General features: G+C 52.4%; 10 protein-coding genes across 10 annotated transcripts; 4 read left to right on the forward strand and 6 right to left on the reverse strand.

Annotated features, from left to right (window-relative positions):
* Window positions 1-308: 308 nt before the first annotated feature.
* BO87DRAFT_164555 (putative Rho guanyl nucleotide exchange factor) lies at window positions 309-6,420 on the forward strand. The gene is made up of 4 exons (XM_025618274.1): window positions 309-553; window positions 642-5,202; window positions 5,268-5,537; window positions 5,590-6,420. Exons 2-4 carry the CDS (start codon window positions 694-696, stop codon window positions 6,319-6,321), a joined length of 5,511 nt encoding a protein of 1,836 aa, XP_025483721.1. The 5' UTR covers window positions 309-553; window positions 642-693; the 3' UTR covers window positions 6,322-6,420.
* Window positions 6,421-6,929: 509 nt separating this feature from the next.
* Window positions 6,930-10,965, reverse strand: BO87DRAFT_326630 (GTPase-activating protein). Its single transcript, XM_025620154.1, has 3 exons — window positions 9,896-10,965; window positions 9,488-9,839; window positions 6,930-9,441 (listed from the first exon to the last, which is right to left on the reverse strand). The coding sequence occupies exons 1-3, from the start codon at window positions 10,701-10,703 to the stop codon at window positions 7,191-7,193; spliced, it is 3,411 nt and encodes a 1,136-aa protein (XP_025483722.1). The 5' UTR covers window positions 10,704-10,965; the 3' UTR covers window positions 6,930-7,190.
* Window positions 10,966-11,145: 180 nt separating this feature from the next.
* BO87DRAFT_373137 (uncharacterized protein) lies at window positions 11,146-12,962 on the reverse strand. Its single transcript, XM_025622461.1, has 2 exons — window positions 12,534-12,962; window positions 11,146-12,459 (listed from the first exon to the last, which is right to left on the reverse strand). Exons 1-2 carry the CDS (start codon window positions 12,768-12,770, stop codon window positions 11,512-11,514), a joined length of 1,185 nt encoding a protein of 394 aa, XP_025483723.1. The 5' UTR covers window positions 12,771-12,962; the 3' UTR covers window positions 11,146-11,511.
* Window positions 12,963-13,215: 253 nt separating this feature from the next.
* Window positions 13,216-15,288, reverse strand: BO87DRAFT_446105 (uncharacterized protein). The gene has a single exon (XM_025628200.1). It carries the CDS (start codon window positions 15,251-15,253, stop codon window positions 13,337-13,339), a length of 1,917 nt encoding a protein of 638 aa, XP_025483724.1. The 5' UTR covers window positions 15,254-15,288; the 3' UTR covers window positions 13,216-13,336.
* Window positions 15,289-15,545: 257 nt separating this feature from the next.
* On the reverse strand, window positions 15,546-17,138 carry BO87DRAFT_373138 (SDR family oxidoreductase). The gene is made up of 6 exons (XM_025622462.1): window positions 16,944-17,138; window positions 16,630-16,888; window positions 16,411-16,574; window positions 16,136-16,335; window positions 15,931-16,081; window positions 15,546-15,876 (listed from the first exon to the last, which is right to left on the reverse strand). The coding sequence occupies exons 1-6, from the start codon at window positions 16,996-16,998 to the stop codon at window positions 15,752-15,754; spliced, it is 954 nt and encodes a 317-aa protein (XP_025483725.1). The 5' UTR covers window positions 16,999-17,138; the 3' UTR covers window positions 15,546-15,751.
* Window positions 17,139-17,404: 266 nt separating this feature from the next.
* Window positions 17,405-18,525, forward strand: BO87DRAFT_373139 (uncharacterized protein). Its single transcript, XM_025622463.1, has 2 exons — window positions 17,405-17,644; window positions 17,744-18,525. The coding sequence occupies exons 1-2, from the start codon at window positions 17,585-17,587 to the stop codon at window positions 18,245-18,247; spliced, it is 564 nt and encodes a 187-aa protein (XP_025483726.1). The 5' UTR covers window positions 17,405-17,584; the 3' UTR covers window positions 18,248-18,525.
* A 148-nt stretch (window positions 18,526-18,673) lies between these two features.
* Window positions 18,674-19,444, reverse strand: BO87DRAFT_412874 (uncharacterized protein; the record flags this gene model as incomplete). Its single annotated transcript, XM_025626528.1, has 2 exons — window positions 18,674-19,287; window positions 19,357-19,444. The coding sequence occupies 2 exons, from the start codon at window positions 19,442-19,444 to the stop codon at window positions 18,674-18,676; spliced, it is 702 nt and encodes a 233-aa protein (XP_025483727.1).
* Window positions 19,445-19,841: 397 nt separating this feature from the next.
* Window positions 19,842-21,695, reverse strand: BO87DRAFT_326647 (acyl-CoA carboxylase subunit beta; the record flags this gene model as incomplete). The annotated part of the gene is made up of 3 exons (XM_025620155.1): window positions 19,842-20,359; window positions 20,415-20,997; window positions 21,060-21,695. 3 exons carry the CDS (start codon window positions 21,693-21,695, stop codon window positions 19,881-19,883), a joined length of 1,698 nt encoding a protein of 565 aa, XP_025483728.1. The 3' UTR covers window positions 19,842-19,880.
* A 279-nt stretch (window positions 21,696-21,974) lies between these two features.
* BO87DRAFT_403856 (putative pyruvate carboxylase) lies at window positions 21,975-24,099 on the forward strand. The gene is made up of 2 exons (XM_025625810.1): window positions 21,975-22,023; window positions 22,072-24,099. The coding sequence occupies exons 1-2, from the start codon at window positions 21,980-21,982 to the stop codon at window positions 23,978-23,980; spliced, it is 1,953 nt and encodes a 650-aa protein (XP_025483729.1). The 5' UTR covers window positions 21,975-21,979; the 3' UTR covers window positions 23,981-24,099.
* Window positions 24,100-24,125: 26 nt separating this feature from the next.
* Window positions 24,126-26,055, forward strand: BO87DRAFT_164623 (putative inositol 5-phosphatase). The gene has a single exon (XM_025618275.1). The coding sequence runs from the start codon at window positions 24,332-24,334 to the stop codon at window positions 25,655-25,657; it is 1,326 nt and encodes a 441-aa protein (XP_025483730.1). The 5' UTR covers window positions 24,126-24,331; the 3' UTR covers window positions 25,658-26,055.
* Window positions 26,056-26,319: the final 264 nt, after the last annotated feature.

A 26,319-nucleotide genomic window follows, 5' to 3' on the forward strand; every position in this document is an offset into this window, starting at 1 on the left:
ATCAGGCATAGAAGATGGGAACTGACCGCCTACCCAACAAGCACAGCGAATTAACTGCTAGTAGTAAGAGTTAGGAGAAGAGGGAAGTGTCCACCGGCACAAAAACAACCACCAAACGGACTGACGGACTGTTACTCCAAGACCAGATCATCAATCCTCCCTCTCTCTCTCTCTCCCTCTTTCTCTTTTTACCTCCGTTAATCTTTCACGCCCTTCCCCACCCCCCTTTCCCCTCCACCTAATCCTCCCCCTCCTTCTGCCTCCTGGCCCTACTGCTTCGTTTCAACTCGAACCATATTCTTTCCGACCGTGGGACATCCCCCTCCCCCTTGTCTGCTGGGGTATGTCTAGCTAGAGGTGGATCTCTTTTCCCCGGACCTCCTTGTTAATTGTGGTCGGCCGACGTCCGGATGAGGCTCGACCTCCTATCGTTACCAACAATCCACTGTTGGTGGTAACTGGTCCTACGACTAGTTCCTACATCTTATCTCGTGGTGGTAAGGCTGGCCTTGATCGGATCGGGGCTTCCGGTGGTCTCTGTCGGTGTCTTGAAGTGAGCCGATCTATCTTCACTCAACCCGGGAGAATCCTTCCCAGGCCGTTCGGAGCCTCGTCTTCCTAACTCTCCTTGTCGCGTACAGTCATCCTTGTCCAACCTGCCGTCCACTGCCCGCTGGGCCTCCTTGAACAACCATGGCGCATTACCAGAATGGTTATCCATCCTACAATCAACCGCCCGGTTCCCCACCGAATCCCACCCAGCACAATCGTTATGATCTCTATCCCACCCAGCCGACGAGCCCACAGTTACGAAGGATGCCCAGTTATAATGTGGGGGACGACGCGGGTCTCTTGGGCTCCCCTAATTCCCAGAACGCCAGGTCCACCGAGGCGAATGCTCGCTATCCGGGCTGGAATGCACAGGCAGAGGGTCAATCGAGTTACAATGTCATGAATACTGGACGCGATGACTACGCAGACCCTCGATACGCGCACGTCCCTGCGCCCACTTCGCCTCAGTTGTCGCGCGCCCGGGCTTCTTCGCAATCGAGTTATCAATACCAGTATACCTCGTCGGTTCCGGCTGCCACATCACCTACCCAGCATGCATATAACCCTCAGCAATATGCCTTGCCCCCTACACCATCGCAGCAGCAGGTAGGCTTCAGCCCGCTGGCATATACTGGGCCCAGCACCTCCTATAGCAGCGCAACAGCCACCGGCCACCAGCCTTATAATCCAGCCGCCTACCAGCCTGCTAGCTTCGTCGCATCCCCGGTGCAGAGACAGCCCACCAGCGCTTTTGCACATGCTCCCCCTACACCCCAAACTTGGGGTCCTCCCCACCCGCAGTTGCCGCCGCCTCCACCTCCTCGGGGACCGGACCATCCATATGGAAGCCGTCCCTCCCCGCAGTATGGAAATGCTTCGCCAGGTATGCAGTATGGGTTCACAACTGAGCAGGCATCATCCTCAACCACACTCTCATCCGGCTCTTTATCCTATGGCACAGAATCGCCTTCTACAACTAGTGCTACCTACATATCTGCCAACAGCTCTTCTACTGCTGGTTCTGCAAATGTTGCAAGCCACCCCTACGCTGGAGGTGCCCAAGTTCCAACCTACCTGCCGCAGTCGCCGCCTCACCCTGGAGATGTCATTACCTCGTTCGATGAACAACCTCCTGCACCGCCAGCCCACTCGACACCCACCGAGGAAGCCTTCGGCAAGCGGTTGAGTTTGACACGTCCCGGATCAGGCCGATCCCTTCCAGCACCGCCGATCCATCCCTCTCAATCACAAATGTCACCGCGTAGAACAGACACTTTGACCCGACACCCGCAGTCGCGCCCGTTACCTGGCCCACCGATTGACGCGGATGTAGATTCAGAGCCCTATATGGCTGCCAACGGACATGGAAGCCGGGATAGTCGACCAAGTACTAGGCCTGGCTATGATGAGTTGATGCAACAGGTTGAGGCTGCAGTTGCGGATCGACGGACGGCTGGGGAGTCAGGCTATAGCTTGGATCCATCACATGTGAATCCTCACAGTGCATTGGTCCTGGAACCATCGAATAGCGATTCACCGGGCCCGCGGCTGTCCCCTGACGAGAGACATACTCACACTAATGGCAGCATCGCCACTGGCACCGGCCAATATGTGAACTACGATGCGTATAGCGATGATAGTGATGCAGAGGCTGCTGCAGGTCTAGCTATGCTGCAAATGGCAGATGAGGAAGACAAAGCACAAGCCGAACGCTTGCAAGACCGTGCGCGACGGGAGACGACTGCTTCTATCATAAGTGCATACGGATCGCGGTCAGAGAATCGCGTACCGTCTCCTCAGCAAGACTGGCAGCAGGATGAGTTGGGGTCATATGGCGAAAGCTATCGTCGTGCTTCGCAATATGACGAGGCGGATCATTACGCAAATGGCCATAATAATGATGCTGGCCATCCTAGGCTTGCGCCCTCTTCCGGCTCTATGAGAGGTTCTAACCCCTTTGCAGACGGGCATGAGGAGTATTCGGATGATTATGACTACCCGCCTACAGCGCTCGATGAATCTGGATATCCGTACAATGACATGCAACATCATGCACGAGTGGACGCTGGTGGCACCGGGGGCCTGTCGGAACCTGGAGCGTATGGACGCCGGATGAGTTTCGATTACGGTGATGAGACCGACGGTCCCTTCTCCGAAAATAATGGTTTGCAACACTCGGGAAGTGAGAGCTCAGGCAGGGGAGAGGAACCTGGGGATCTCTTCTTCCATCCTGGCATGCGACCACTTCCACCGGCTCCCGTAGAGCCGGCAAGTAATCCGAACTTAATGTCGCATTTGATGCCGGCAGGGACATACCGGCATCACGAGCAGGGTGATGGGCGGGGCTCTACCCAGTATACATCTTCCCAATTCCCTGTTGCTCCAGATTCGTACGCTTCTTCGACCGTGTCCAGCCCTACCCAAGTTCCACGGTCGACTTCTTTGTCGAGTCATCCAATTGGACCTCGTACTGACCCCCCTATCAGATCGAAAACCGATGCAGACCGGGCGAAGTATAAACAGCAGCAGGAGCTATTACGGCAGCAACAGTATGGCGCGCTCAAGCTTGACGTTTCCCCGGATGCTGCTGCTGCCATGACGCTTGATCTGCCCACCATCCCTGCGGGACGCCGTAAGAAGTTCAACCCAACAAAACTGTCTTCAGAACAATTCCGACGCTGTACGGAGCCATGGGCGTTAAGCTCCATCCTAGCTTGGATTCGCGAGCTTAGCGAAGATGAGACGGATCTAAAGGAACATGCGATTGTTGAAGCAATTGTTGCTTTGTTCACCCACAAAGTACCGACGATGAATATGGCCGATGCGGAAACTTTAGCCGCACGGGTAGTCAAGAATATGCTGGCGGAGGGAGCCTTGGTGAAGGATGAAGAATGGGTCAAATTCGGCACTGGAACGTTGTCAGGCGTTCTATTTCAGATAACGGGCACAGGGTGCTACTCCTCCCGCCTTCACGAACAGGAGGCGGAAGTGTTCGGACGTTGCTATTCGCACCACTGCATGCGCACTTTGAAAAAGGTCAATCTCAAAGCGCAGATGATGGAGCCGGAGAAGAAAGCAGAAGACTGGGTGACTTTTTACAAGGTCCCCAAGGAGGTGTGGGAGACGCACTCCAAGAAAGAGATTGATCGACAGAACAATTTGCACGAGATTGTGACGACCGAAGATTCTTACATTTCACAACTCGATGTTTTGCGCGAACTCTATCGGGATCAACTGGCAAATATGCAACCGTCGGTAATTGCACCGAAGCGCCTGAACCGGTTTTTGAACGATGTGTTTGGGAAGGTGGATGCCGTCAAAAAGGTCAACGAAGATCATCTCTTGGCTCAACTCAAGTACCGACAGAAAGAACAGGGTCCATTCATTGCTGGATTCAGTGATATTTTTCGGGAATGGATCCGAAAGGCAAAGATGGCCTATGTCGACTACGCGGCAACATTCCCGAATGCCAATTACGTGGTGCGCAAGGAAGCGGAGAGGAACGTTCATTTCCGGCAGTTTCTTAGCCAAGTTCGTGACCACAAGCTGTCGAATCGTCTCAGCTGGGACACGTACCTCAAAGCTCCCATCACTCGTATCCAGCGGTACACCCTGCTCCTCTCGACAGTGCACAAGAATATGGTCAAAGATTCCGAGGAAAAGACAAATCTCGCACAAGCGATTGATGAGATCAAAATGGTGGCACTTGAATGTGATCATAAGGTGGGTGAGATGAGTAGGAAGGTTGATCTCATGGAGCTTTCTACCAAGCTCCAGCTCCGTCCTGAGATGAAGAAGGACGTTGAACTCAACCTGGAGCATCTGGGCCGCGAAATCGTCTTCCGGGGAGACCTGCAGCGGCCAGGGACACGAACAAGATTCTTGGTGGACACTCACGCCATACTCTTCGACCATTACTTGGTCCTTGCGAAGGCCTTCACAGCTAAAGACACATCGAGATCTGTGAAATATGAGAGCTACGATGTGTCCAAATTGCCAATCCCCATGGATCTTTTGGTTCTTGAGAGCACCAATGATGACCCGGTCGTGAAGTCTGCGGTCCGCGGAGTCGTGGCGCAATCACCAGCCGCCGTTGCTGGACGTGGTGCTGCCGGCGGGCCTTTAACCCATACCGCCAGCGGCAATTCTGGCAGCTCGGGTAATTCGAACGGAGGCAGGGCTCTGGTACCTGCCACGGTTCTGGAGAGTTCCAAAGACGATAAAATCCTGTATCCGTTCAAGGTCAAGCATCTCGGGAAAGCAGGAACCTATACACTCTATGCTTTTTCGGCCCAAAACAGGCAAGACTGGTGCGACAAGATAACCGAGGCTAAGACCAAACATGCTGCCGCCTTGTTCGCGCAGAATGCGGAGCCGTTCAGGTTGCGTGTTCTCGCTGACACTGCATTTGGCACCTCCGACAACTCGTACATCCCTACTGGTGTTATTATTGACGGGACGCCTCTTGATCGTGCTATTAAGGACGTGGAAGAGCGGTACCATGGCTCGCCACGGCCGGCGCCAGTTTGCCGGGCTGGCGTCCACTGTGCCACTGTTTTCCAGCAGCCCCCTGGTCGCATGAGATGCGCCATCGGCACTGACTATGGTGTGTATGTTTCGGACTACAATGACCCTCGTGGCTGGACTCGGGTAAGTAGCTCTTTGCAACCACGTGTGTCGTGTACACACCGTCCTCATACTAATTGTGCTTCCAGGTTATACCCATTGTACGCGTGACACAAATTGCTGTCTTCGAAGAATTCAACGTGTTCCTGCTCATTGCAGACAAATCGCTGATTGCTTACCACCTGGATGTTGTGTGCCCTCCGAGCGGCGTTGCAGCACAAGCAACAACGGATTCCTCACGTCGGGCGCCGCAGAAACTATCGGGCAGTCGAGAAGTAGGTTTCTTTGCGGCAGGGCACATGAAAGACCGGACTTTGGTCATGTACAAGAAGCGAGATGGGTTATCGTCCACTTTCAAGGTTTGTGCTGTCGTCGCCTCCCACATTGTTTCGCATACTCATCAGTCTACAGATACTTGAACCAGTCGCGCAAAAGTCGTCAAGCAGCAGAAGCCGCCTTTTCTCTCGTCGTTCGCAGACGGAGTTCTTCCGGGAGTACGATGAATTCTACATTCCCGCCGAGAGCTATGGCATGAATCTCTTCCACTCTTCCTTGGCGATCTCCACTCAACGTGGCATCGAGATTCTCACGATCGACAAGAAACATACGTGGTCGGTCCCCGATTTCCGATCCGAAGCCCCTCCTGAAGCGCAAGCCCATCTGAGCAGTATAGCCCAGCGGATTGGTGCCCTACGCCCACTCGGCATGTTCCGCCTCAGTGACAGCGAGTTCCTGGTCGTATACACTGAATGTGCAGTGTACGTGAACAAACATGGCGATGTGTCGCGCAGCGTGGTTATGGAATTCGTGGGACATGCCCACTCTGCATGCCTCTACGGAAGGTTCCTCATCTTGTTCAATGATGACTTCGTCGAGGTGCGTAATGCGATGAACGGCCGCCTACGTCAGGTAATTCCAGGCCACGGTGTGGTCTGCCTCGACGATGGCAGCCACATGCCGGGTTCTGGTGCAAACAGCATCCCTACAAGCACCGGGGGTGCTGTCAATCTCTCCAGCGGGTTATCCAACGGTGCTTCTCTGGCAAACAATGGCCGCACCGTGAAGATATGCATGCAACATCCCGAATACGAGCGAAGTCAATTGATTCTCGAGTTGATCGAGAACGAAGGGCAAAAGGACTAATTCCCTTACTCGCGTGGCACTTGTGCGGAATGTCCTTCCTACCTAAGCCAGCTTACAGCTTCCTTCAATTTTAACCCCTTCACCTTCTCCCCCTTACTATTTCAACTTCTCTCCTACCTCATTATTATTTATTTTTGACTCTATACCCCCATTTTTCCCTTCTCAATTTCATGGTGAATATATTTCCTTTCCCCATTTTCATGTTTCTTGCCGTACTCCAGGGCAGTTTTCTTTTTTTTTTGGGCCATTGAGTACGGGTTTGTTCGATCTTGTACATACATAGTTGGCATAGTCAGTCAGACATACATAAGATAGCCTCGCATTGTAATGCATAAAATTCAGTTTTGGTGCCCCTTTCCTCACCTCATTCGTACGTGTAATTCAGGATATTCCCTCTGTGAAGCTTTAACTACATTGCATATTGGAAACGCTCAAGGGACGGATTGGTCTCTTCCGGTAGTAGCTGTAGCATACATTCCATTCCAGTTTTCAGTCACCAGATCAGATGAAGCCTTGCTAGTGAATGGTTATACTATTTTGCTTGGTTGCTTACAGTGTGATTACACTACATTTTTATTAAGTGCAAAGTAAAGTAGATCTTTGTTTGTATTGCGGAGGATGCGATAACAACATGGTACATGCATGCATACATACAATGGATCTTCCAGAAACAATCAGCAGACGTCTAAACGAGGATAGACAGCAATTGTATGGGGTGATGACCGGCAGTAAGTAACCAGTGGAATAGATGTAAAATCATGACACAGACAATGTAGGAGATAGGGTGAGAGAAGGATTTGAAAGAAGATGGGATAGGATGGCGGCGGGGGTGATATGATTGATGGACGATAGTGATGAGGGTGTGAAATTTACGACTCGAACTCGACCTTGCTGATGAGGTTGTGTTCGGCTTGACTTGGCTCTTGAGGGCTCTGAGTTCCTTGTGTTGTCTGCTCATGTTCGTCTCTATCGTCGAGTAAGGATGCATCATCCTTGCCACGCATGCTGATGACTTCGGCTCCCTCGAGCAAATCGCGATCTGCGTCTCTGACGCTTCGTCGCTCGGGGTCTGCGCCGTAGGCACCTGCGCCCCAGCTGGAGATGCCGCCGACCATGGCGGATGCGCTGGCAACGCCGCCGCGACCGTCGTACTCTTCCTCTTCGTCTTCTTCGTCGTCGTCGCGGTTGATGGCAGTGCGCTCCAGTTCGCGTTGTGCTTCGTCCATTCTCTTCTTGACTTCGGCAGCCATGCGGATACCGTCGGATACGATGTTGTCCAGGACTCCGCGGAGACCCTTGCCTGGTGGTACGATACCGCCTGAGGCTCCTGCCACCGATGCACCGGCTGCTGCGCTGGACTGAGGTTTGGGTACGCCGATGTTGGAGAAGGTGGTGAGGTTGGATGAGAGAGACGCGGATGCCAAAGCTTGTAATCCATGATCGGAAAGGCGGAATGATTGTGGGAAGAATGTATCGAAGAATTGCTCCAACAGCTCATCAGCAAGGATTACCATGCGGAAGGTGGGGAGGGTGATGTGTAGAGGATTGTTCGGATCGAGGGCGGGGTTTGCAGATTCTGAGACGGCACGATTATGCTGCGTGTTGGACTTGTCTTCATTCGATTGCTTCGCTGGTGTTTCGGTTTCAGCCGACGCAGTCGATTTGGTATCTTCATTCACATCAATGAGATCTTCTTCATCATCATCACCGATACTGAAGGACCCAAGCTTATCGGCTGTTTCCTCCGCATCTGCCTCATCCTTCTGCTTTTCAGCTGCTCTGCTGTCCGGATGGCTGGGATCGGCGTATTCGAAACAACGACGGATGAAAGAGCTGACACTGCCCAAGAAACGTTCGTCTGTACTGAGTCTATCTGGGTCACGTTCACTTGTCTTGATGTCTTCCACAGACTGCGTGGGGGAAATAGCTCCGTCAAAGCCTCGCCGAGAAAGGAATAGAAGCGCCTCTGACATGCGAAGAATGCCTTCTCTATCAACCCGTCCAGTGCCCTCGTCATCGTAAAGGTCGAAGAAGTATTGGATGTTGTTCATGATGTCGCGAGGCCCTTTAAGTCTTGCAAGGCCGTTGACTACGTTTTGCAAGCTCAGACCTTCGTCGGGATCCGTTGCCCATTTGCGGAAAAGCCGTCTTGTGAACTCATGATCTGCTGCTTCGGGCTTGTTATTCCACAACGAAGAGGATTTGCCCCAGCCCTTCAGACTGTTGAAGCCCTGCTCAGCCGACTCCTTTCGTGACGGGGGCGAGTCCGCCACTGCCCATTTTGCTGTGGCCGCGAGGAATTCCCGGAAAGCATCATAATCCATGTGAGTGGGACTGGGACCAAGACCAACACGACCGACCTCTCTATCCACAGGAGGCCCAAGGATAGATGTTCTCTCAACCCGTTTCTTTTCCTGGCGCCTCTTTTCCTCGTCCAAGAGTTTCTGCCTCTGCTGATGGTCATAGAGAACCTCGTAGTAACGGTCATAGATGACGCCAAGATCATCCATGCTCAGCTTCTTACTGTCTGGCCCGAGGTTACGGATGGATGTCCGTTTGGCGAAACTTTCAATGTTCTCCAGGACGGCATCCTTGTGCTTTTCACGCTGTTCCGTAATCGTCTGGTGAGTGATCTGGGAGAATTCTTTGAAGGCGACAACCATAAGCTCCTGGAACCGGGTGATGGCCCTCAGCTTGGGATTCTCAGACCTCGGATGGGCAGACTCATCGAGGCGCGAGAAGTATGCCTTGAGGACGGAGATAAATGAACCATCATCCTGGATATCCAAAAGCTCCTCGCCATTGATCCGAAGGATGGCCAAGCCAACCTGGAAGAGAACCTTGGGCCCTTCGAGGAAAAATACGTCCAGTACACGGAAGGCGAAGACTAACGGCATGGAATTGATGTAGAGGGAAAGGAACCATGGGAGAGAAACAACGGATAGCTGCACATCAGACTTCGTGAGGTGATCCCAGAGCACGGGCATAGTTTTCTCGACCAGAGATTCAAACACTTTCTGATCGAGCAATGTGCCATACATTGTTGTGGAGTAGTAGCCGGGAAGGAGACGATCGCAAAGTACAGACAGCAGAAAGAAGGCCTGTGCCTCGGACATGTAACTGCACGGGTCAGCTTCACTTCCAAAATTGGTATTGGGAAACAAACATCAAGAGAGCCGCAACGACAATGTTCATGGCCTGGCAATATCCAATCTCCGCATTGGTCCAACTGTAGGCAGTGAGGACCCTCCGAAGGCGACCGATGCCTTCTTCGCTCTGGAAACCAGCATACTCAGGCAAGCTGCGGTTTAAATCTTTCTCGATCTCATCAATCGCCAAAGACTCCTGCCCAGAGAACTTCGAGAGCGTCTCGGCGTACAACTTCGGGGATCTCAGGCGAAGGTAAAGCGAACCCGACGTCACCTCCCAGATCTCGCCGCGAAGACGATTGGGCAGACCGACTCGGATCAATTTATGGAAGGTCGGCTGACGAATGATAGTGGCATTGCGACCATTCTCTACAAGATTATTTAACAAGCGTCCCAATAAATAGCACTTGGGTTGGACTGCATACCTCTGAAATATTCCCCCCACAGTCTCATCTTACTGCGATCCCGAAGCTTGCGAGCATCACCGGGATAACGGAATATCATTCCCAGCCCGGCATCGGGTGGCTGGCGCTGTTCAGTTGTCTCGCCATTTTGGGCTTTAGACTTAGCACCAGACAGTAGGTATTCCGAGTAACAGTCGTTTACGACAACGCGCAGGTTCTCAATTTCCTTCATACACTCGCGCAGTCCCTTCTTCAAACCATCGCAAAAGCGTTCGCAGGCCTGCCTGCTTCCAGCCAGCTGGATCGTGAATCTTTGCGGAACAAAGTCGGGGCTTTGCTTTCCGAGCGCACCATTCCATGTCGTCAACGCAAGGGAGAAGACATGGCTAAGACTGTTGAGTCGTTCCACCCTCCGGATGCAGCAGAGCGGAATAGTAAATCCATTTCCAGAAGGACCTGTGCCGTTGGTTTGACCGGCCCAATGAGTCGATGCCCCAAGACTAGCAGAGGGCGCGAAGCTGGTCGGCTGGGTCGAGAAACAGATGAACCGTTCGCTCAGATGGAGTCTGCCGGCATAACGGTTCCCAGGGCGCTCAACAAAAGGGCGATTGGATTCTCCATGAGACGGCGATGAGGTATGAGGAATAGGGAGAATGAGCTCTGCGGTGATCTCTTGCAGCGGGTTTTGAGAATCGGGGAGGCGGAACTGCTGGCGAAACAGGGAGGCTTTGGACGGGTTGCGATCGGAGGAGGATAGGGTAGGAAGGGTGAAATTCGCCGGGTCGATGAAGGACTGGGCTTTCTGAACGAATGACGTCCACTGCATCATGGCGCTCGAGAAATTTGGTACGGTGGCGTGAAATGAATGAACAGGCAGGTATCCTCCTGCGTCTGGGGTGAGTATCCGGCTGACGGCCGATTCGGACGGAAGCGGGAGCTGCTGGAGCTCAAGCGGCAGTCAGGGTTCGGCGAGGAAGATGAACAGAAGCCCACAAATGATTCACAAGAGGGATCAGGGTCATCGTAGAGAGCTAGCGCAACATCGTCCGGCGAGGGCTTCTGGCTGCGACAGACAGAAGAACCTGGGGCGATGACGGTTGGCATGGTAGGAAGAGGAGGGGAAGGTTGGCGGCGGCCGTTCCTGGCAGGCGGCCGTGAATATCCTCACGTGACAAGGGTCTGTCTTGCTCTGAAACATCCACGAGGCAGCCCCAGTGCAGCTACGTGCACCTCTGCTTTAGTGTAGGTGTTACTGTTCATGCACAGTGCTTCCGCTACGGAACAACTTATAACCATATTGGAACTACATAAGGAAGCTAGTGAAGTCTGACTAGTAGCTTGGTACAGCCGACAGGGAAAAGCCGAGCGCGAACTATAAATCCCTGCGGGAAACCATGATCGAATGAAGATGAATTTGAAAAAGAATTTTCGAAAGAAAAGAAGAAATTGAAACGAGGGTTCGCTTTACAATATCACCTTGAATGAAACAATGAAAAGTTCAGAGATGTATTTGTTTTTGAAGGGGTGCCCGAAAGTCTTGCCAAATCCATCTTTTTGTAGCAAAGATCAAGAACGGTGCAGTATCTTAATGTGCGGTATGAAAGGGCAAATGAGTGCAAATATTATTGAGTGTTGAATTAATTCTTGGCCGAAGATACTTCCTCAGCTACAGGCTCTTCATCACTGTACGCCGGGGGAAGCTCTTCAGACTCCATCATCAGACCCTGCTTTTCAGACACGGTACCCTGTTCCAAAGACTTCTTGGGAGTAGACCGGCGGAAACGCTGCCACATGAAGACCACAATCTGACCAACCAGCATACCAAGAGCGCTCGCGGCCAGACCAGCCAAAACACCCAGCACAGCGGGAACGACGATGAAACGGACCACGCGGTGGACGGTGCGTTCCCACTGGCCATGATGCATGTGATGCATGTGGTGCATGTGGTGGTGATGGTGGGGGCGGTCAAACTTGTCCATGTGGCCGTGGAACCCAGCCTCCTCTCCCTCCATGGGGGGCATGGGCGGCATGCGCTCAGGGTCAAACTTGTCGTCGGGATGGTGGTGGTGGTGGTGGTGATGATGAGGCCGGGGCGGGGGAGGCATGCCCAAACCGTGAGGACCACCGCAGCCCTTCGGCTTAGGTGCCATTCCAAGCATACGGGCCTTGGCCGCTGCGAACAAGGCGCGCATCCGGTCGAACAACAGCTTCCTCAGACACTTCGGCTTTCCGCGGCATTGTTTCCAAGAGACGCGGTCGGGGGTCGCTTCTTCGATCTCAGTCTTGGCGATGTACAGCTCGCCGCTGCTAGGGTCATGGAGAAGCGTCAAAGCCACCGTATCCAAGGGGACCGGGCGACTGTCGAGGTCGAGGACAGTGAAACGCACAGCGACCAAATCCATAGGGTCCTCAGGCGGAGTGGGCAAGGGCATCTCCTCCACAGCGTATCCCAACGGGATAGGTTCCGTTTCTACGCCATCCGACGCCCGGCGCTGAACGGCAGTGATGAGAGTGGGAGGTGGCGGAGGGAAGACTTGACGACCGTTGGCCAGAAGGAAGCCATTTTCAGTGGAGAAGTCGACCAACTGCAGCGACTGTTAGCATCCATGTCCCTTCACTACTCCGATGTCGTACTAGACACCGGCTCGGAACCACTTACCAAAGAGGTTTGGAAGCCGTCAGTCCAGCTGACCTTCCCATCCTCGCTGACTTCACGGAACGGACATTCGGTGCAGGCAAGCTCAACCTGCTCTTTCTTGGGAGCATAAACCTCCAAAGGGTGGAGGGGAGGGAAGTCACCCTCAGGGGCGACGGCTTCCTCGACTTCGGGGATAACGAGGAAGGCGTTGGCGCCGAGAGCGAGAACGCTCCCCACAAGGCACGAACGGAGGTGCATGGTGGCCGAGGCGGATCTAAGCCAGGCACCGATAAGATGGGTGGAAAGGCGCTACAAGTTAAGAACGATGAAAGGAAGGGATCGTTTGGCGATGGGAACAAAAGTTATTGAGATGAAAAGCGGATGATATCCAGCTGTAAAAATAAGACACAGATGAATGGGGGGAATGCTTTGATGATATGGATTCCACCAGCGAGCGCTTCTTTGCATAGCCAGCCAGGAGGGGGGTTCAAAGGCGAATCGCGCATCGCCCGATTTCTTTCCTGATTGGCTACTGATGGCGCGCGGGTGGAGCAGGTGACGCATGAAATTCCCACCGCCTGCTTCTTTGGGAGCAGCTGACGCATCCGCTGCAAAATATTAGTCACGTGGTATATATTTCCTAAAATAGCGTTGAATCCCGTTCATTTCATGGTGGTCGATCAGCACCACAACTACTTTGTACGCATAAGCCATCTTGGTTATCGTAGGCAAGACACGAGGCATGGATAGAAAACTCTAGAATATACTTCCTTCACTCCCTGAGATCGCATACCCGCTCTGTACCAGCAGACCGGGTTCATCTATCATCCCACTAGGCGAGATCTGATATCGACGAATCTTGCGAAAGTGTAATCCAAGCCCTGCATCGACCCTACAACAGGGGGTCCGCTGCCCCGGACTTTGGCCAAGACATCCTCAGGTACCTCATTATATTGCATCCAGACGTCCTGCGTTCTATTCGTCTGTCCGAATAGATTTTCAACCACGGCCGTCACAATAATAAAAGCTCCCACCAAGAGTAAAGCCAACCGTGCCATTATGACAGCGGGTGGTATGGGTACTTGCTCTGGGACACTGACCTGAGGTTCGTAGTACTCTGGTGCAGTTTGGAACTCCCACTGCGATTCCGACCCAGTGCTATCAGTCTTATCATCTTCAACAAATGCACCAGGGACTGAGAAATTGGCAAACTTCTTTCGTGTCGTTCGAATAGGTGGTACTGTCAATAAAGTCGACGGGTTATATCTCTTTTCCAGATATACTGGCCATGATTCGAATTTCTGCGGTGTACGTGTGAGGAATCTTTTTGGCTTTTCTTTGGACTGTGATTTTTTTGACTGCTTGACGCCGGTAACTATAGCCTGAGGCTGAGCTTTTGAAGGATTATTAGCTGCTTGTGCAGCAGCTTTCTGATAATCATGAATCCAACTGATCTGGGGGTCCGAAGACTGACTTCCAAAGCTCGTATTGCCTTGCGCGGTTAGAGCTTGGACAGTTCTCTTGAACAAATATAACTGTTCTTGCTGACTCTGGTTCTGATTAGTCGCCTCCTGCAACGTCTGCAAATACTTTTGGAAAAGAGTCAAGAATGAGTTGTCTGAATTGGACCCAAGATTCTGCTGATCGGCAGCCACACGCAGCCTCTTGATCGCCTCTTCCGAGCCATCAAAGCCCTGCAAGGCTTCCACTCCAGCAAAAGGTCGCTTCAGGCTGGAACTAGGTACAGGGGCTTGTCCCACATGCGGAATGGCGCCAGTTTTGGCAGCCTGCTGGATATTGCTCCAGTCCACCGGAACCGCCTCAATGGGTGGTCTAAGATTCTGAGCAGGGATCGCTGGCGCGCTGAAAATGCTGCTCATGCTGCCTTTCTGGCCCACCGGTGTCGGGGCATCGCTACTTGCGGTGCTCTGCGATCCACTATACAAGCTACTTCCCAATTCCTGCCTCAGTGTCAGAGATGGTTTCTGGATGTTGAAGGAGCCGAAGGGGTTGCTAGCAATCAGCTTATTCTGGGTGTAAGGAACCAAGGCGGATGACATCGGGTTTGTAGGCTGTGCGACAGTATCTATTGCCATCGCAGACTCATTCGTATGCACCTGCTCCGCAAGCCTATTCAACTGCTTTCTTAATTCAGCATCGTTCCCTTTATATTCATCCATCGCCTGAGCAAGCTGCTTCTTTTCCGCTTCTTGCGCTGCTGATTCCGATTCCTTCGCTGCCAGCTTCTGCTTGAGTTCATTAAGTTCTCGACTTGCTTCAAGCATCTGCTGCTGTAACTTCTCATTCTCACCACGGCGCATAGCCTCCTCGTCTTTCAACTTCTTCTGCTCTTGACGAAGGCGATTTATCTGACCACTTTGCGCATTGACCTTCGTACTAAGCATGGTATTTTCGCTGTAGGCGGCTTGGACATGCCCCTCGTTCGTCTTGACTTTGGATTCTATAGTTTTGAGATCTTTTTGGGTCTGTCGCAGCTCTTGCTCCGATTGCGCGAAGGCTTGTTCTCGCTCAACAAGCACTTGGTTCAAATCATGGACTTGGCTTGTTAGGTTCTTGTTCTCCCTTTCGAGTTCTAAGGCTTTGCGTTGTGCTTCTGTGAGTTGCTGGGTTATGTTGTCTTTGTCCTGCGGCCATTCTTCGGGGTCGTTTTCGGATGCAGTTCTTTGCTTATGTGCTCCGATAGGTATCCTCTCTTGGTTGGGTGGTCGTCTGCCTGACATTTTGGCGGGTGTGCAGAATTGGGAGTAAGGGAGAGGGTTTAAGGCTTTTTCGTAATTAGGGAGTAGAAGTGCCTCTTTTACTCGTGTTGGACGTGAGGGCTAGATATTCGAGTACAATTTCATCGGAGAATTAACGATATAGCAGGTAGTTCGTGTGCCAGTCTTTTATCTGTCTTGGGCATAACAACGTAGAATACCGGCATACTAAAAAGCCAGTCCATTGTTGCTTTCATGCATTAGGTGGTTGCTCAGTAATTATCTTACGTTGAATGGTGCTGAAGCAAGGCATTGTCTGAAACTGTAAATAGTCTTTATTATATGTCCTGATGAAACATGAAGTCTAAGTACAGAGTTGGAGCACACTGTGCCTTTGTTCCCTTTTTAAAGACTTCTTTATCTAAAGTATACTATGTACCAACCCGGGGAACAAAGAGTATTCTCTATGGGAGATAGCAAACCAAGAGTGTCTATCCTGTGCCCAGAAAGAAAGACAGACCTCTACAGCTTAGACTTCTTCTGGCCTTTGACGTTGGGGACGGGGTTGCCTGAAAGAAGGAAATCGGGATACGCAAGTTTACCCGATGTTGCCCCAGTGGTCGACATCCGCCAGGATGCGCCGTCAACTATAACGGTGTTAACATACTATTTATGATGAATCTGGATAAGATGAGACTCACCCACTAGAGTTTGGCCACTGACATAACTGCCAGTGTCCGCAAAGAGATAAACCGTGGCATCTGCAATGTCGCGCACTGAGCCGACTCGGCCAAGCGGCTGTGACTTGATGTAAGTGTCCTTCATATCACTAGGAAGGAGACGATCAAGGCCCTATGATAAAAGTTAGATGTGCGTATCTATACAATATGTGGGACGAATACAAACCTCTGTCGAAGCAATGGGTCCGGGCGTAATGATATTAGAAGTGACACCCAGAGGGCCAAACTCGATAGCCACACTGTGAGACAGCGCATCCACGCCTGCCTTGGCGACTGAGACGTGCGTCTGGAAAGGTGCCGTGCGATAGTGGAGAGTGGCGCTAACAAAAATGATACGTCCTCCGGTGCCTGCTGCAGAGGGTTTGACTGATGATGGTACGATGTTAGCGCTTATCGCGAATATCGCGAATATCGCGAATATCGCGAATATCGTCCACTTACGAGTTTCGGAGTCCATTCTGTGCTTCTTTGCCGACTCAACAAGGTATGGGATCGTCGCTTTGAGGGTGTTGTAGGATCCCAGAACGTCAATGTCGATGACCGATTTGAAAGCATTCGCCGAGAGCTGGTTGATCGAGGCTAGAAAGTTTCCGGCCGCCCCAGCACTGGGTAGTTTAACCCAGATTAGTAGAGAACCAGCCAAAACGAAGTGACACTTACATGACATAGTCAATACCACCCAGCTCCTGGGCACAGCGATCTGCTGCAGCTTGAAGACTGTCCAACTTTCGTACATCCACTGCACCAATGCCGATGACCTTAGCACCCGGACGGGCAGTTGCAATGTCCTGGGCTGCTTTCTCGGTCTTTTCGACATTTCGGCCAATAATGCAAGCATTTGCACCTAGATAAACCAGAGCACGAACCTGCGCGCTGCAGATGGTTCCTGCGCCTCCCGTACAGAAGACGACCTTGTTTGCTGCTGGTTGTCAGTGACCGCCGGAGCATGTGGTGACCGCCACGGGCCGACTCACTGAACAGGCCATCCTTCCACGTGTTACTTAGGTAGGCTTCTTTGGGGAGGGACATGGTAAAAATATTATGTAAGTATATACACTGTATGTATGAGAAGGACGATCTTGTTAAGTCGCTAATTGGCGATTTTCAGGTTACCCCAGAGAGTTGATAGTTATAATGGAAACCCCGGGTGGTCGTTGGATGGAATCTCCGCAATCCGACGGTTACTCCGAGTCCATGCCTCGGTTTCTCGTCTTGAATACTAATCGGGTCTAAACTCTATTCGGTAGGTTAGCCTTTGGTGAATCCACTCTTTGTGCCTCCTTTGGGCTTAGTTCCGTGAGAGACATGACTTCGAAGAGCTAGCTGTAATAGGACTAGCTTCGGATGCGTCTCGGGATGTTAACAGCGAGCTGGTGATTGGCTGACAGGTCTTTGCCAGCCTCAGGCATGCAACAACGTCACTTCTTCTGCCATCGCGAACTTTTCTATGGCCTTATCTTTGCACCCGCCTTGAAGTTTTAAGCGCACCACGTCTTCAATCAACAAATCATTCTATCAGGCGCCTCGAAAAGTGATTTTTTATCCTCCTTAGGGGAGCAAATCTTTCAAGTCACAACGTTCCTGTTGCAGCATTGACTTTCGTCCCGCGATCACCATGGCGTGTCCCATCACCGTCTCGAAGTTCGTTGGCACAGTGTCCCTGGGACTGCTCACGGTATGATTTCTATGACCTGTTGCGAAGATTTTGAGCCTTCTCGGCTAGTTCTCATCAAGCTGTCCAACCGCCAACTGACGCGCAATGTATCATCTCTAGGGCATGTCATACTCCGCTTCCAGTGTCGCCATCCCCTCTTTGAGTCTTCTTCCCACTGCTACCACCGCGTCCCGGTCCCTCAACGAGGTCAAGCGGTTGAACCGTAAACACGGTCTGCGGCTGACCAACATCGCCAACGGATGTCTCCTGTTCGCGTATAGCCTCTCTTCTAAACAGCGCAAGCACCCTTATCTGATCTGGATGTGCGTTACCTCGACCGTTGGCTCTTATGTTTTCGACTATTGGTTCCACGGCCAGGATGGCTTCGTAGCTTGGGTCCAGTCTGTTCTGCAGGACACCGGATGCGGCTGCCTGACCGTCCAGAAGCAGAAGAAGGATGAGGACATCGTGGTGGTCGAGGCAGAGGAGAATGTCAACGGTGAAAGTGTGCAGAAGGAGATGAACACGGAGCGTCGATTCCAGCAGGTGCGAGCTGTCTTCTCTGGACTTGCACTCGCCATGGGTATCGTTGGACTTTGGGGCGACCGTCGGCCTTCCATTTAATCTGGACCAACCGGGTATCGGATGAGGCGTGCATGATAAGTCCCACTGGGCTTCATTCTATCCACTCCCCTCCTTTGGTTCTTTGCTTCTATCTTCTCTTTCTGTCTTAACACCTTTGGTCATTTGTTCACGACCGCCACGATGCGTCTGTTGTATGTATACTGGGCTGGAAATTGCCTAGTGTCCTTCCTGTTTTTGATGATGAGCGTTCAATTTGGATCGGAGTTTGAGAGCTATCTACCTATGTATTTGACCTTAATAAACAAATGACAAACAACCACATGAAGTATGAAGCCTGCCCTAGAGATATATAACATGACACTGAAATGAACCACTGTAACAACACTACAGACAACCCTAATATTACTACCATTAGTTATTATAACACACCAACTAAACTCCCTCCCCCCCGCCAATTCAATAAAATCAACACATAACAACCCCCATCACCAACCCCAACACAACCCACCCCATAACCCCAGCTCTATACCCCCTCCTCCCCAAACTCCCACTAGTACTCTCATCACCCCCTCCACTTTCACCCTCACTCCCACTCACACCACTTTGACTCCCACTCACCCAAGGCTGCCCCTTCAAAGTATCATTACTCTCCCTCAACACCTCCCACCCCACCCACTCATTCTCCAACACCGCACAATCCACCCTCTCCTCACTCTCCTCAATAGCATTCGTCACCGAAATCGGCAACTCAAACACCGTATAATAATCCGTTCCCTCCCACCGGAAACTCTGATGCACAGAGACATTATAATCTCCCCGGGGGGATTTATCCCCGCCACTACCCACGAAACAAGCCGGCCAGATCCAGTTCACATGCTTGACGGTGGACGAGGGCTCGAGGTCTAGCACGGGCCCTACGTAGGTGTTGTTGGCAGTGGGGGTGGTGCCGTTCGATATAGTGAGGTTTTTGTGAGTGGTTGTGGAGGTGAGGAAGATGTTGAGGCTGTGGAATCCGGTGGAGGAGGAGCTGGAGGTGAGTTGGCCGTCACCGGAGGTGTCGATGGCGATTTGGAGGGTGTCTGTGTTTATTATTTTTTTGCTTAGTTGGGGGTTTGGTTGGGGGTGAATGGATGGATGGATGGACGTACCTCCTCCGAGGGGAGTATAGGGCTGTGGAGCATCGATGATGGCTAGGCCCGGGGTGTAGATTTGGCCGTTGATGATGGTGAAGTTCATGGTGTCTTTCTCTGCTGGATATTACTTGGTACGGTTATTCTAAAACGGGAGAAAAAAATTTATAAAAGCTACATGGTGGTGAAGGGGGTTATCTCTCTATTATCTATCTTAGTAGTGTTTAACTGATGGACTCTGAAATTGATTCAATTTCCGAACCTCCGGGCGACCCCTCAGGGACTTGATTGCTTTTGCTTGCTTGCTCCCCACTTGGCTGTCAGACACCATCGGATTTAACCGAAATGAACGCTTAGTGGGGATTTCCAGGGACGAGAGGGTAATCTCGTGTATTGGATGTTTTAATTTGTTTGCTCTTGGTCGTCTCGGTTATATAGTACTGCATCCCCTGTCTACAAGCTAACGAGGTACTAGTACTAGTGGGAAATGATTGTATCTTCCACTTTCACAGCCCACAACACCAGAGGGCATAACTAGCAGCCTACATAAAAACAGGCTGAATCTTCCCTGCTGCACGATCGGCCAGTCTCTCCGGTATCATAACCTCGTATACATGTTGCGCCCATGCGCAACACACCCGCCGAGTATCCTTCGGGTCGATGATCTCCTCAACGCCAAATGCATTTGCCGTCCGCACTGGGTTCATCAACCGTCGATACTCCTCCTCCAGCTCTTTATACCGGGCTTCCTTCTGGCCTAATTTCTCTGCTTCGCGCAGCTCGTGACGATGTGCGACCTCAATCCCACCTTCCAATGGCAAGGACCCCCATTGACCGGATGGCCAAGCCACTTGCATGACCGGGTCGCGCGCTCCGAGCATAAGACCTCCAGCCACACCATAGGCTCGTCGCGTAATGACATTGAACAGGGGCATCGTGGTGGTGAAATATATCTTGCCTAGTTCCACACCCCAGCGCATAGTCGCGGTTCGTTCAGCGACGGTGCCAATGGCGTACCCCGCTATATATGGTCAGCGAAGATACTCCGAAAGGGAAGAACATAGCGTAGCACTTACGAACGTCAATGAACTGCAAAACAGGCAGATTCATCACATCACAGAGCTTCAGTAAGCGCGCAAGCTTCTGACTCCCTGCTGCATCCAAAGCTCCCCCATTCACCTCACAATTGAGCGATATCACGCCCACCGGCCGCCCTCCTAGGCGCGCCAGGCCCCCGATAGCAGTGCGACCCCAGAGCGCACCAATCTCGAACCATGACCCCTTGTCCACGACGCTGGTGATAATAGTCCACGGGTTGTACATGCGCGTCTGCCGTCGAGGGATGATCCGGCGCAGCGCCTCATCCTCACGGTCTTCTGGATCATCAGCAGCAATAACCGGTGGTGTTTCCCGCCCAGAGTTGGGCAGGTAGCTCAATACAGTGCGCAGCTGCTCGTAGCACTCGGCTTCGTTGGCGGCTAGATTGTCGATGGTCCCGTTAGTGCAATGTATCATCGGGCCACCTAGAGTCTGGAAGTCCAGTCCTTCCTCGAACGTGGCTCCCTTCACTACTTCCGGGCCTGCGTTGAAGAGCGATCCCACATCCGCCGCCATAACGGAGAAATGACAGGATACTACTCGTGCAGCTCCCAATCCAATCTATACACCACTGTCAGCTGATATACCCTCACCTCAGTGACAGAAATGAGTAAAACACATACAGCCGGCCCAACCACAGCCCCCAAATTCGGAATCCCCTGATTCAACTGCTCCACAACATGCCTATACATCGACACATACGGCAAATAACTCCACCCAGCCGTACGAATAGTAGTAACACTACCACCCCCCGAACTCCCATCCACCAATTTAACAACCGGCAACCTCAGCGCCAATGCCAGCTTCTCCAGATAGATCGTTTTCCCATGCGAAGCACCATCCGCATGACCACTCCGGAGAGTGAAATCATCCGCAGTCAGGAGAACCTTCCGACCACGTAATCTCCCCATACCCTGGACATTGTTACTTGGGGTAAAGGCAACGGGCTTCTCGCGCATAGGCCCGGTTTTCTCCCATGTTACAGTACCCGAGAGCGAGCCAATTTCTTGGAAGCTGTCGGGATCGAGAAGTTGTTCGAGGCGTTCGCGAACCCATAGCTTCCCGGCTTGCTTTTGGCGGATGTAGCCTCTGCGAGATGGATCCGGGGTGGAGGCTAGTGTGCGGAGAGTGTTGATGTGGGAGAGCACATCGGAGTAGTCGGGTTGTAGTACCTGTGCGGAGAGTTGGCGGAGACGTTTGGTGGCTTGGTTGCGCGAGGGGGTGTCCTCTTTGGGGGGTTTGTCGGTTTTGTCGGACATGATAGTTTGGCTCAATTAGCTATATTGTAGTCATGTCACTTATTTGAGCTGTGGTTGTTGAGCTTATTTTCAATTGCAGGGCTTCCCCCTTTGCATGTTACTGCAGCGGGTTGTCCCTCATGAGGGGTAAAGATCATATCTATGAGCGCAACGACCTCTTAATTCCGAGGTCCGAGGAAATGCAACCAACCCCATTCCAGACATACAATATGTCAATTCAATTTTATCTATCTACTATGCTTTCGGATCCATCAATCTTTTCACTACAACATACCAGTACCATAATGACATTCTCTAAACCCTTCCGACGACTCCTCGTCGCCAACAGGTAAGCCATTGCCTAATCTCCACATTACACCGTACTGACAAGCAACAGAGGCGAAATCGCCGTGCGCATCATCCAAGCCGCTCGCGAGCTTTCCCCACCCATAGAAGTATACGCCATCTACACTGAGGACGACACCTCGCATTGTGACACCGCTCACCCAGATAAAGCACTTCTCATCCCATCAGTGTCGACATACCTCGACATCCCGTACTTAGTGCATCTAGCCCAAGAGCATGCCATCGATGCCATCCACCCGGGCTACGGCTTCCTCAGCGAAAGCGCTGATTTCGCAGCCCGTCTACAAGATGCCGGCATTACTGTCATAGGGCCGGGCAGCTCAGTACTATCTCGCACAGGGGACAAGCTGCAAGCGAAGCGACTAGCGGTGGAATGCAACGTGCCTGTGTTGCCCGCGATGGCGCAGCCAACGGCAGATATTGCAGAGGTGCGGGCATTCGCCAAGCAAGTGCAGTATCCTGTTATGGTGAAGGCAGTGGATGGGGGTGGGGGACGAGGGATTCGGCTTGTATATGGGGATGAGGGGTTGGAGGGTGCGGTGAGGGGCGCGGTGAATGAGTCGCCGTCGGGGACGGTGTTTGTGGAGAAGGCGGCTGTGAAGGGGTTTCGACATGTGGAGGTGCAGATTGTTGGGGATGGGAGGGAAGTGAGGCATTTGTGGGAGAGGGATTGCAGTGTGCAGAGAAGATTTCAGAAGGTGGTTGAGGTTGCGCCGTCGGTGATTGGGGATCGGGGGCTTGTGGAGAGGGTGGTGGATGCTGCGGTGAGGATGGGGAGGGCCATTAGGTATAGGTATTTGGGGACGGTGGAGTTCTTGGTTAATGAGGGGAGTGGGGAGTTTTATTTCTTGGAGATTAACCCTAGGTTACAGGTTGAACATACGATTACGGAGGAGGTTATGGGGGTGGATCTTGTGCTGGCTCAGTTGAAGCTGGCGATGGGGTGTACGCTTGCGGAGGTTGGGCTTGGAGGTGGGGAGTTGGATACGCCTAGGGCTTGTTCGATTCAGCTCCGGTTGTGTGCGGAAGATCCGAGCAGTCAGTTTGCGCTCAGTCTTGGGAAGGTGACTGATTTGGTTATTCCGAGTGGCCGTGGCGTGAGAGTTGATACTCATGTTCGTGCTGCTGGGGCCAGTCCTGTTGTGGTAGGGGCGCAATTGGATAACTTACTTGCTAAGATTATTGTCACTGCATCTACCTGGGAGGCAGCAGTGCTCAAGGGCCGGCGAGTGCTTGCAGACACAACAGTGGCTGGTGTCCGGACTAACTTGGAATTGCTGAGAGGTGTTCTTGCTCAGCAAGATTTTCTTTCTGGAAGAATTGACACACAATGGCTGGAGTCCAGTCTGGATCAAGTGCTCCAGCAGGGAGCAATTGTCTCCCGATCGGTCCGTACTCAAGCACCTGTGCAGGGACAGCGTCCCTCTGCGTTGCCCAGCGTGCCTTCTTCGAATCTTCTATTCCGGCGAGGAGATGCATGGTCAATCAGTCTCACACCAGTGGAAGCGTCTGTAAAGTCACAGCAGCATCATCTTCAACTAACACGCGTGCTGCGAAATGACTTTCCGACTTCGCTTGCAGCGGAGATCAAGTACCAGACACCCACTTCTTCCAGTGCTTATCGGCTGGAACTGGCAGCCACCTCAACCACAGCATCTGCTCTATTTTCATCTGCTCATCGCCGTGGAGACATGAGTAACCCTCGACACATTGTCCTTCCTCTATCTGGGAAGTTAATAGAAGTGCTTGTGTCAGCCGGGGATCATGTAGCTGAGAACCAGGTGATAGCGTTTATCAAGCAGATGAAGATGGAGGTGGAGGTGCGCAGTCCGCGTGCAGGTCAAGCACACTGGGTGTATGAGATGGAAGATGAAGAGGAAGATGTGGCTGAAGGGATGTTGTTGGTGGAATTGACTGACGGGTTGCAAGGGAAGCTCTAGGACAGGTGTCACTGGAACGGATAAACGTCAAATAACAGCTCTGGTATGATGGCAGAATCATACAAGAATAAACCAGAGGGTGGTAAAACATTAAACTGTGTTTTTATGTTGCTATTTTGTTGCGCGGTGTTTACTGGTGATGATGAGGTGGTGATAGATCGATGGCAGCAATGATCTCATTCCCCGGCAACGGATCCACTGATCGTCACATGTCCACCGTGCCAGCTCTCCAAGATCTCCCTCAATCTCAACCTTCGCTTTCTCTCATTCCGCATTATACGCTCGGTCTTTGCCGTTGACTCTTGGGTATCTCATGAAATAAGATTAACTCCACCGAAACCCACCCACACAATGGATTCGCTCTTACTCTACATCCTCACGTTCAATTGCGCTCGAAACCCTGTCGATGTCGACCGCTTCTCCCGCCATTTCTTCGATGCCTTACCCCGCACCGATGGTTCCAGCTCGCCCGCAGCCCCGGAACTCATCGTGCTCTCCCTGCAGGAAATAGCTCCTATCGCCTATGCCTTTCTCGGAGGCTCATTTCTAACGCCATACTTCTCGGCTCTGACACAGGTGGTTGATCGCGCTGTTGCCCAATACTGGGATGTCCATTACGTCAATCTGGTTACCGACAATTCCGGGATGACCGGTCTGATGGTCTTCGCTCGGTCGGATGTCGCTGACCAAGTCTCATCCATTGATACCGCCCGTGTAGGGTTTGGCTTCCAAGACATGGGCAACAAGGGTGCCGTGGGGGCGCGGATTGCCTACAGAGGCGCAGCAGGAGCCGGGGATCCTTTGGACCTCACTTTCGCTGCTGCGCACCTCGCCCCCATGGAGTATGCTGTCGAGCGTAGGAACGCAGACTGGCGCAGCTTGGTCGAGAGATTGGTCTTCAGCTACTCACCTGCCGCGGGTGGGGAAATCCCCGACACAGCCAACGCGGAGGAAAATGCGCCCCTGCTGCGGCATTCCCAGGATGGCCATCGGGGCATCTACACGCCTACAAGCTACCTCTTCCTGGCGGGTGATCTTAATTACCGTACCTCCAACGTATCGCCGCGACCAGACGACCATAGCCGATTCCCGCGAGCGGATGTAGACCCTTCCGACCCTCAGCACTACTCACATCTTTTGAAACAAGATCAGCTGTCCCGCGAGATGGAACAGTCTCGGTGTTTCCACGGACTCTCCGAAGCCCCGATCACATTCCCCCCAACATACAAGTATACGTTGGCAGCACGCCAGGCAGCAAGTGATCCAACGGCAGATAATGCACGCCCAGATTGGAAGTGGACAAGGACCCGCTGGCCCAGTTGGTGCGACCGTGTGTTGTATCTGGATTCTCCACCGGGCACGAGCAAGCGAGGTCAGGTCAAACCTCTAAAGTACGATGCTCTGCCGTTATTCCCAACCTCCGATCATCGCGCCGTCGCCTTGGCCGTATCTATCCCAGCGCAGTCCGTGCTTCCAGAAGATACGACGCAAATGGGTGTCCCTTTCCCGATCGATCCAGAATGGGAGACTAAACGAGATGCCGCGCGACGGAAGGAACTTGCGGTGGGATTTTTGGCGTACCTGGCCTTGACCTGGGAGGGAAACGGCCTGTTACTTGCATCGGCGGTAGGACTTCTGGGGGCGTGGCTCGTGCTCCAATCGTTCTTTAACGTTTGAAGATGCGTTGCAGACCTGCAGCTCTGCGGAGTTTTCCTGAAACTGTGGCCCATGTGGATCATCCCGATCTCCCGTAGCAGATGCAAAGTCAATACGAACGGGTGATTTTCCTGGATCTTCATGGGCTATTTCGGGTTTCACCATCAAACAATGGTAACATTTTGACTGCCGGTGAATAATCGTCTCCAAGGTCGTTCGGCGCAGCATAACTCACATCCTCGTCCATCTGAGACGGCGGCACCGCATTCAAGGCGACATCGTATTGGATCCATACCTGCAGTGGGACCCAGCAAGCTATAACATTGGATTTGCCTCTGCACCGGGTCAGCTGACTGGGAGCCGGATCTAGAACGGTCGGGAACAATGCCCAATGAAGACGGAAAGAGGAAGGACCTGCACGGATGAAGAGGCTCAAAGCAGATCGACAATCTAGACACCAAATTTCTTCCCAAGGAGTAAAGGATTCCTGGGCGGGGGTTGGTGATTAGTTGCAAGGTGTACAAGCCACACTGTGTGCTTCCGCTGCTCTGGGCTTCCGTTCTAGGATTCCCAAATTCCAGCCGGCGACACAACCTAGTAGTGCCCGGAGACGATGGAGCCGTTACAGAAGAAAGTTTGGCCCCGGTTAGATCGGGACACTGACCGTCTGACGGGCTTGGTCG

The sequence above is a fragment of the Aspergillus neoniger genome (assembly GCF_003184625.1).
Source record: "Aspergillus neoniger CBS 115656 unplaced genomic scaffold BO87scaffold_4, whole genome shotgun sequence".
NCBI lineage: Eukaryota > Fungi > Ascomycota > Eurotiomycetes > Eurotiales > Aspergillaceae > Aspergillus > Aspergillus neoniger.

Coding starts and splice junctions, on each gene's coding strand:
- BO87DRAFT_164555 (XM_025618274.1), top strand. CDS start 694: ATGGCGCATTACCAGAATGGTTATCCATCCTACAATCAACCGCCCGGT. Junction 5,203..5,267: donor ACCCTCGTGGCTGGACTCGG/GTAAGTAGCTCT, acceptor TTGTGCTTCCAG/GTTATACCCATTGTACGCGT. Junction 5,538..5,589: donor GGTTATCGTCCACTTTCAAG/GTTTGTGCTGTC, acceptor ATCAGTCTACAG/ATACTTGAACCAGTCGCGCA.
- BO87DRAFT_326630 (XM_025620154.1), bottom strand. CDS start 10,703: ATGATGCAGTGGACGTCATTCGTTCAGAAAGCCCAGTCCTTCATCGAC. Junction 9,840..9,895: donor GTGGGGGGAATATTTCAGAG/GTATGCAGTCCA, acceptor ATAATCTTGTAG/AGAATGGTCGCAATGCCACT. Junction 9,442..9,487: donor GTCGTTGCGGCTCTCTTGAT/GTTTGTTTCCCA, acceptor TGACCCGTGCAG/TTACATGTCCGAGGCACAGG.
- BO87DRAFT_373137 (XM_025622461.1), bottom strand. CDS start 12,770: ATGCACCTCCGTTCGTGCCTTGTGGGGAGCGTTCTCGCTCTCGGCGCC. Junction 12,460..12,533: donor ACGGCTTCCAAACCTCTTTG/GTAAGTGGTTCC, acceptor CAGTCGCTGCAG/TTGGTCGACTTCTCCACTGA.
- BO87DRAFT_446105 (XM_025628200.1), bottom strand. CDS start 15,253: ATGTCAGGCAGACGACCACCCAACCAAGAGAGGATACCTATCGGAGCA.
- BO87DRAFT_373138 (XM_025622462.1), bottom strand. CDS start 16,998: ATGTCCCTCCCCAAAGAAGCCTACCTAAGTAACACGTGGAAGGATGGC. Junction 16,889..16,943: donor GTGGAAGGATGGCCTGTTCA/GTGAGTCGGCCC, acceptor GACAACCAGCAG/CAAACAAGGTCGTCTTCTGT. Junction 16,082..16,135: donor GACCCATTGCTTCGACAGAG/GTTTGTATTCGT, acceptor CTTTTATCATAG/GGCCTTGATCGTCTCCTTCC.
- BO87DRAFT_373139 (XM_025622463.1), top strand. CDS start 17,585: ATGGCGTGTCCCATCACCGTCTCGAAGTTCGTTGGCACAGTGTCCCTG. Junction 17,645..17,743: donor TGTCCCTGGGACTGCTCACG/GTATGATTTCTA, acceptor TATCATCTCTAG/GGCATGTCATACTCCGCTTC.
- BO87DRAFT_403856 (XM_025625810.1), top strand. CDS start 21,980: ATGACATTCTCTAAACCCTTCCGACGACTCCTCGTCGCCAACAG. Junction 22,024..22,071: donor CGACTCCTCGTCGCCAACAG/GTAAGCCATTGC, acceptor GACAAGCAACAG/AGGCGAAATCGCCGTGCGCA.
- BO87DRAFT_164623 (XM_025618275.1), top strand. CDS start 24,332: ATGGATTCGCTCTTACTCTACATCCTCACGTTCAATTGCGCTCGAAAC.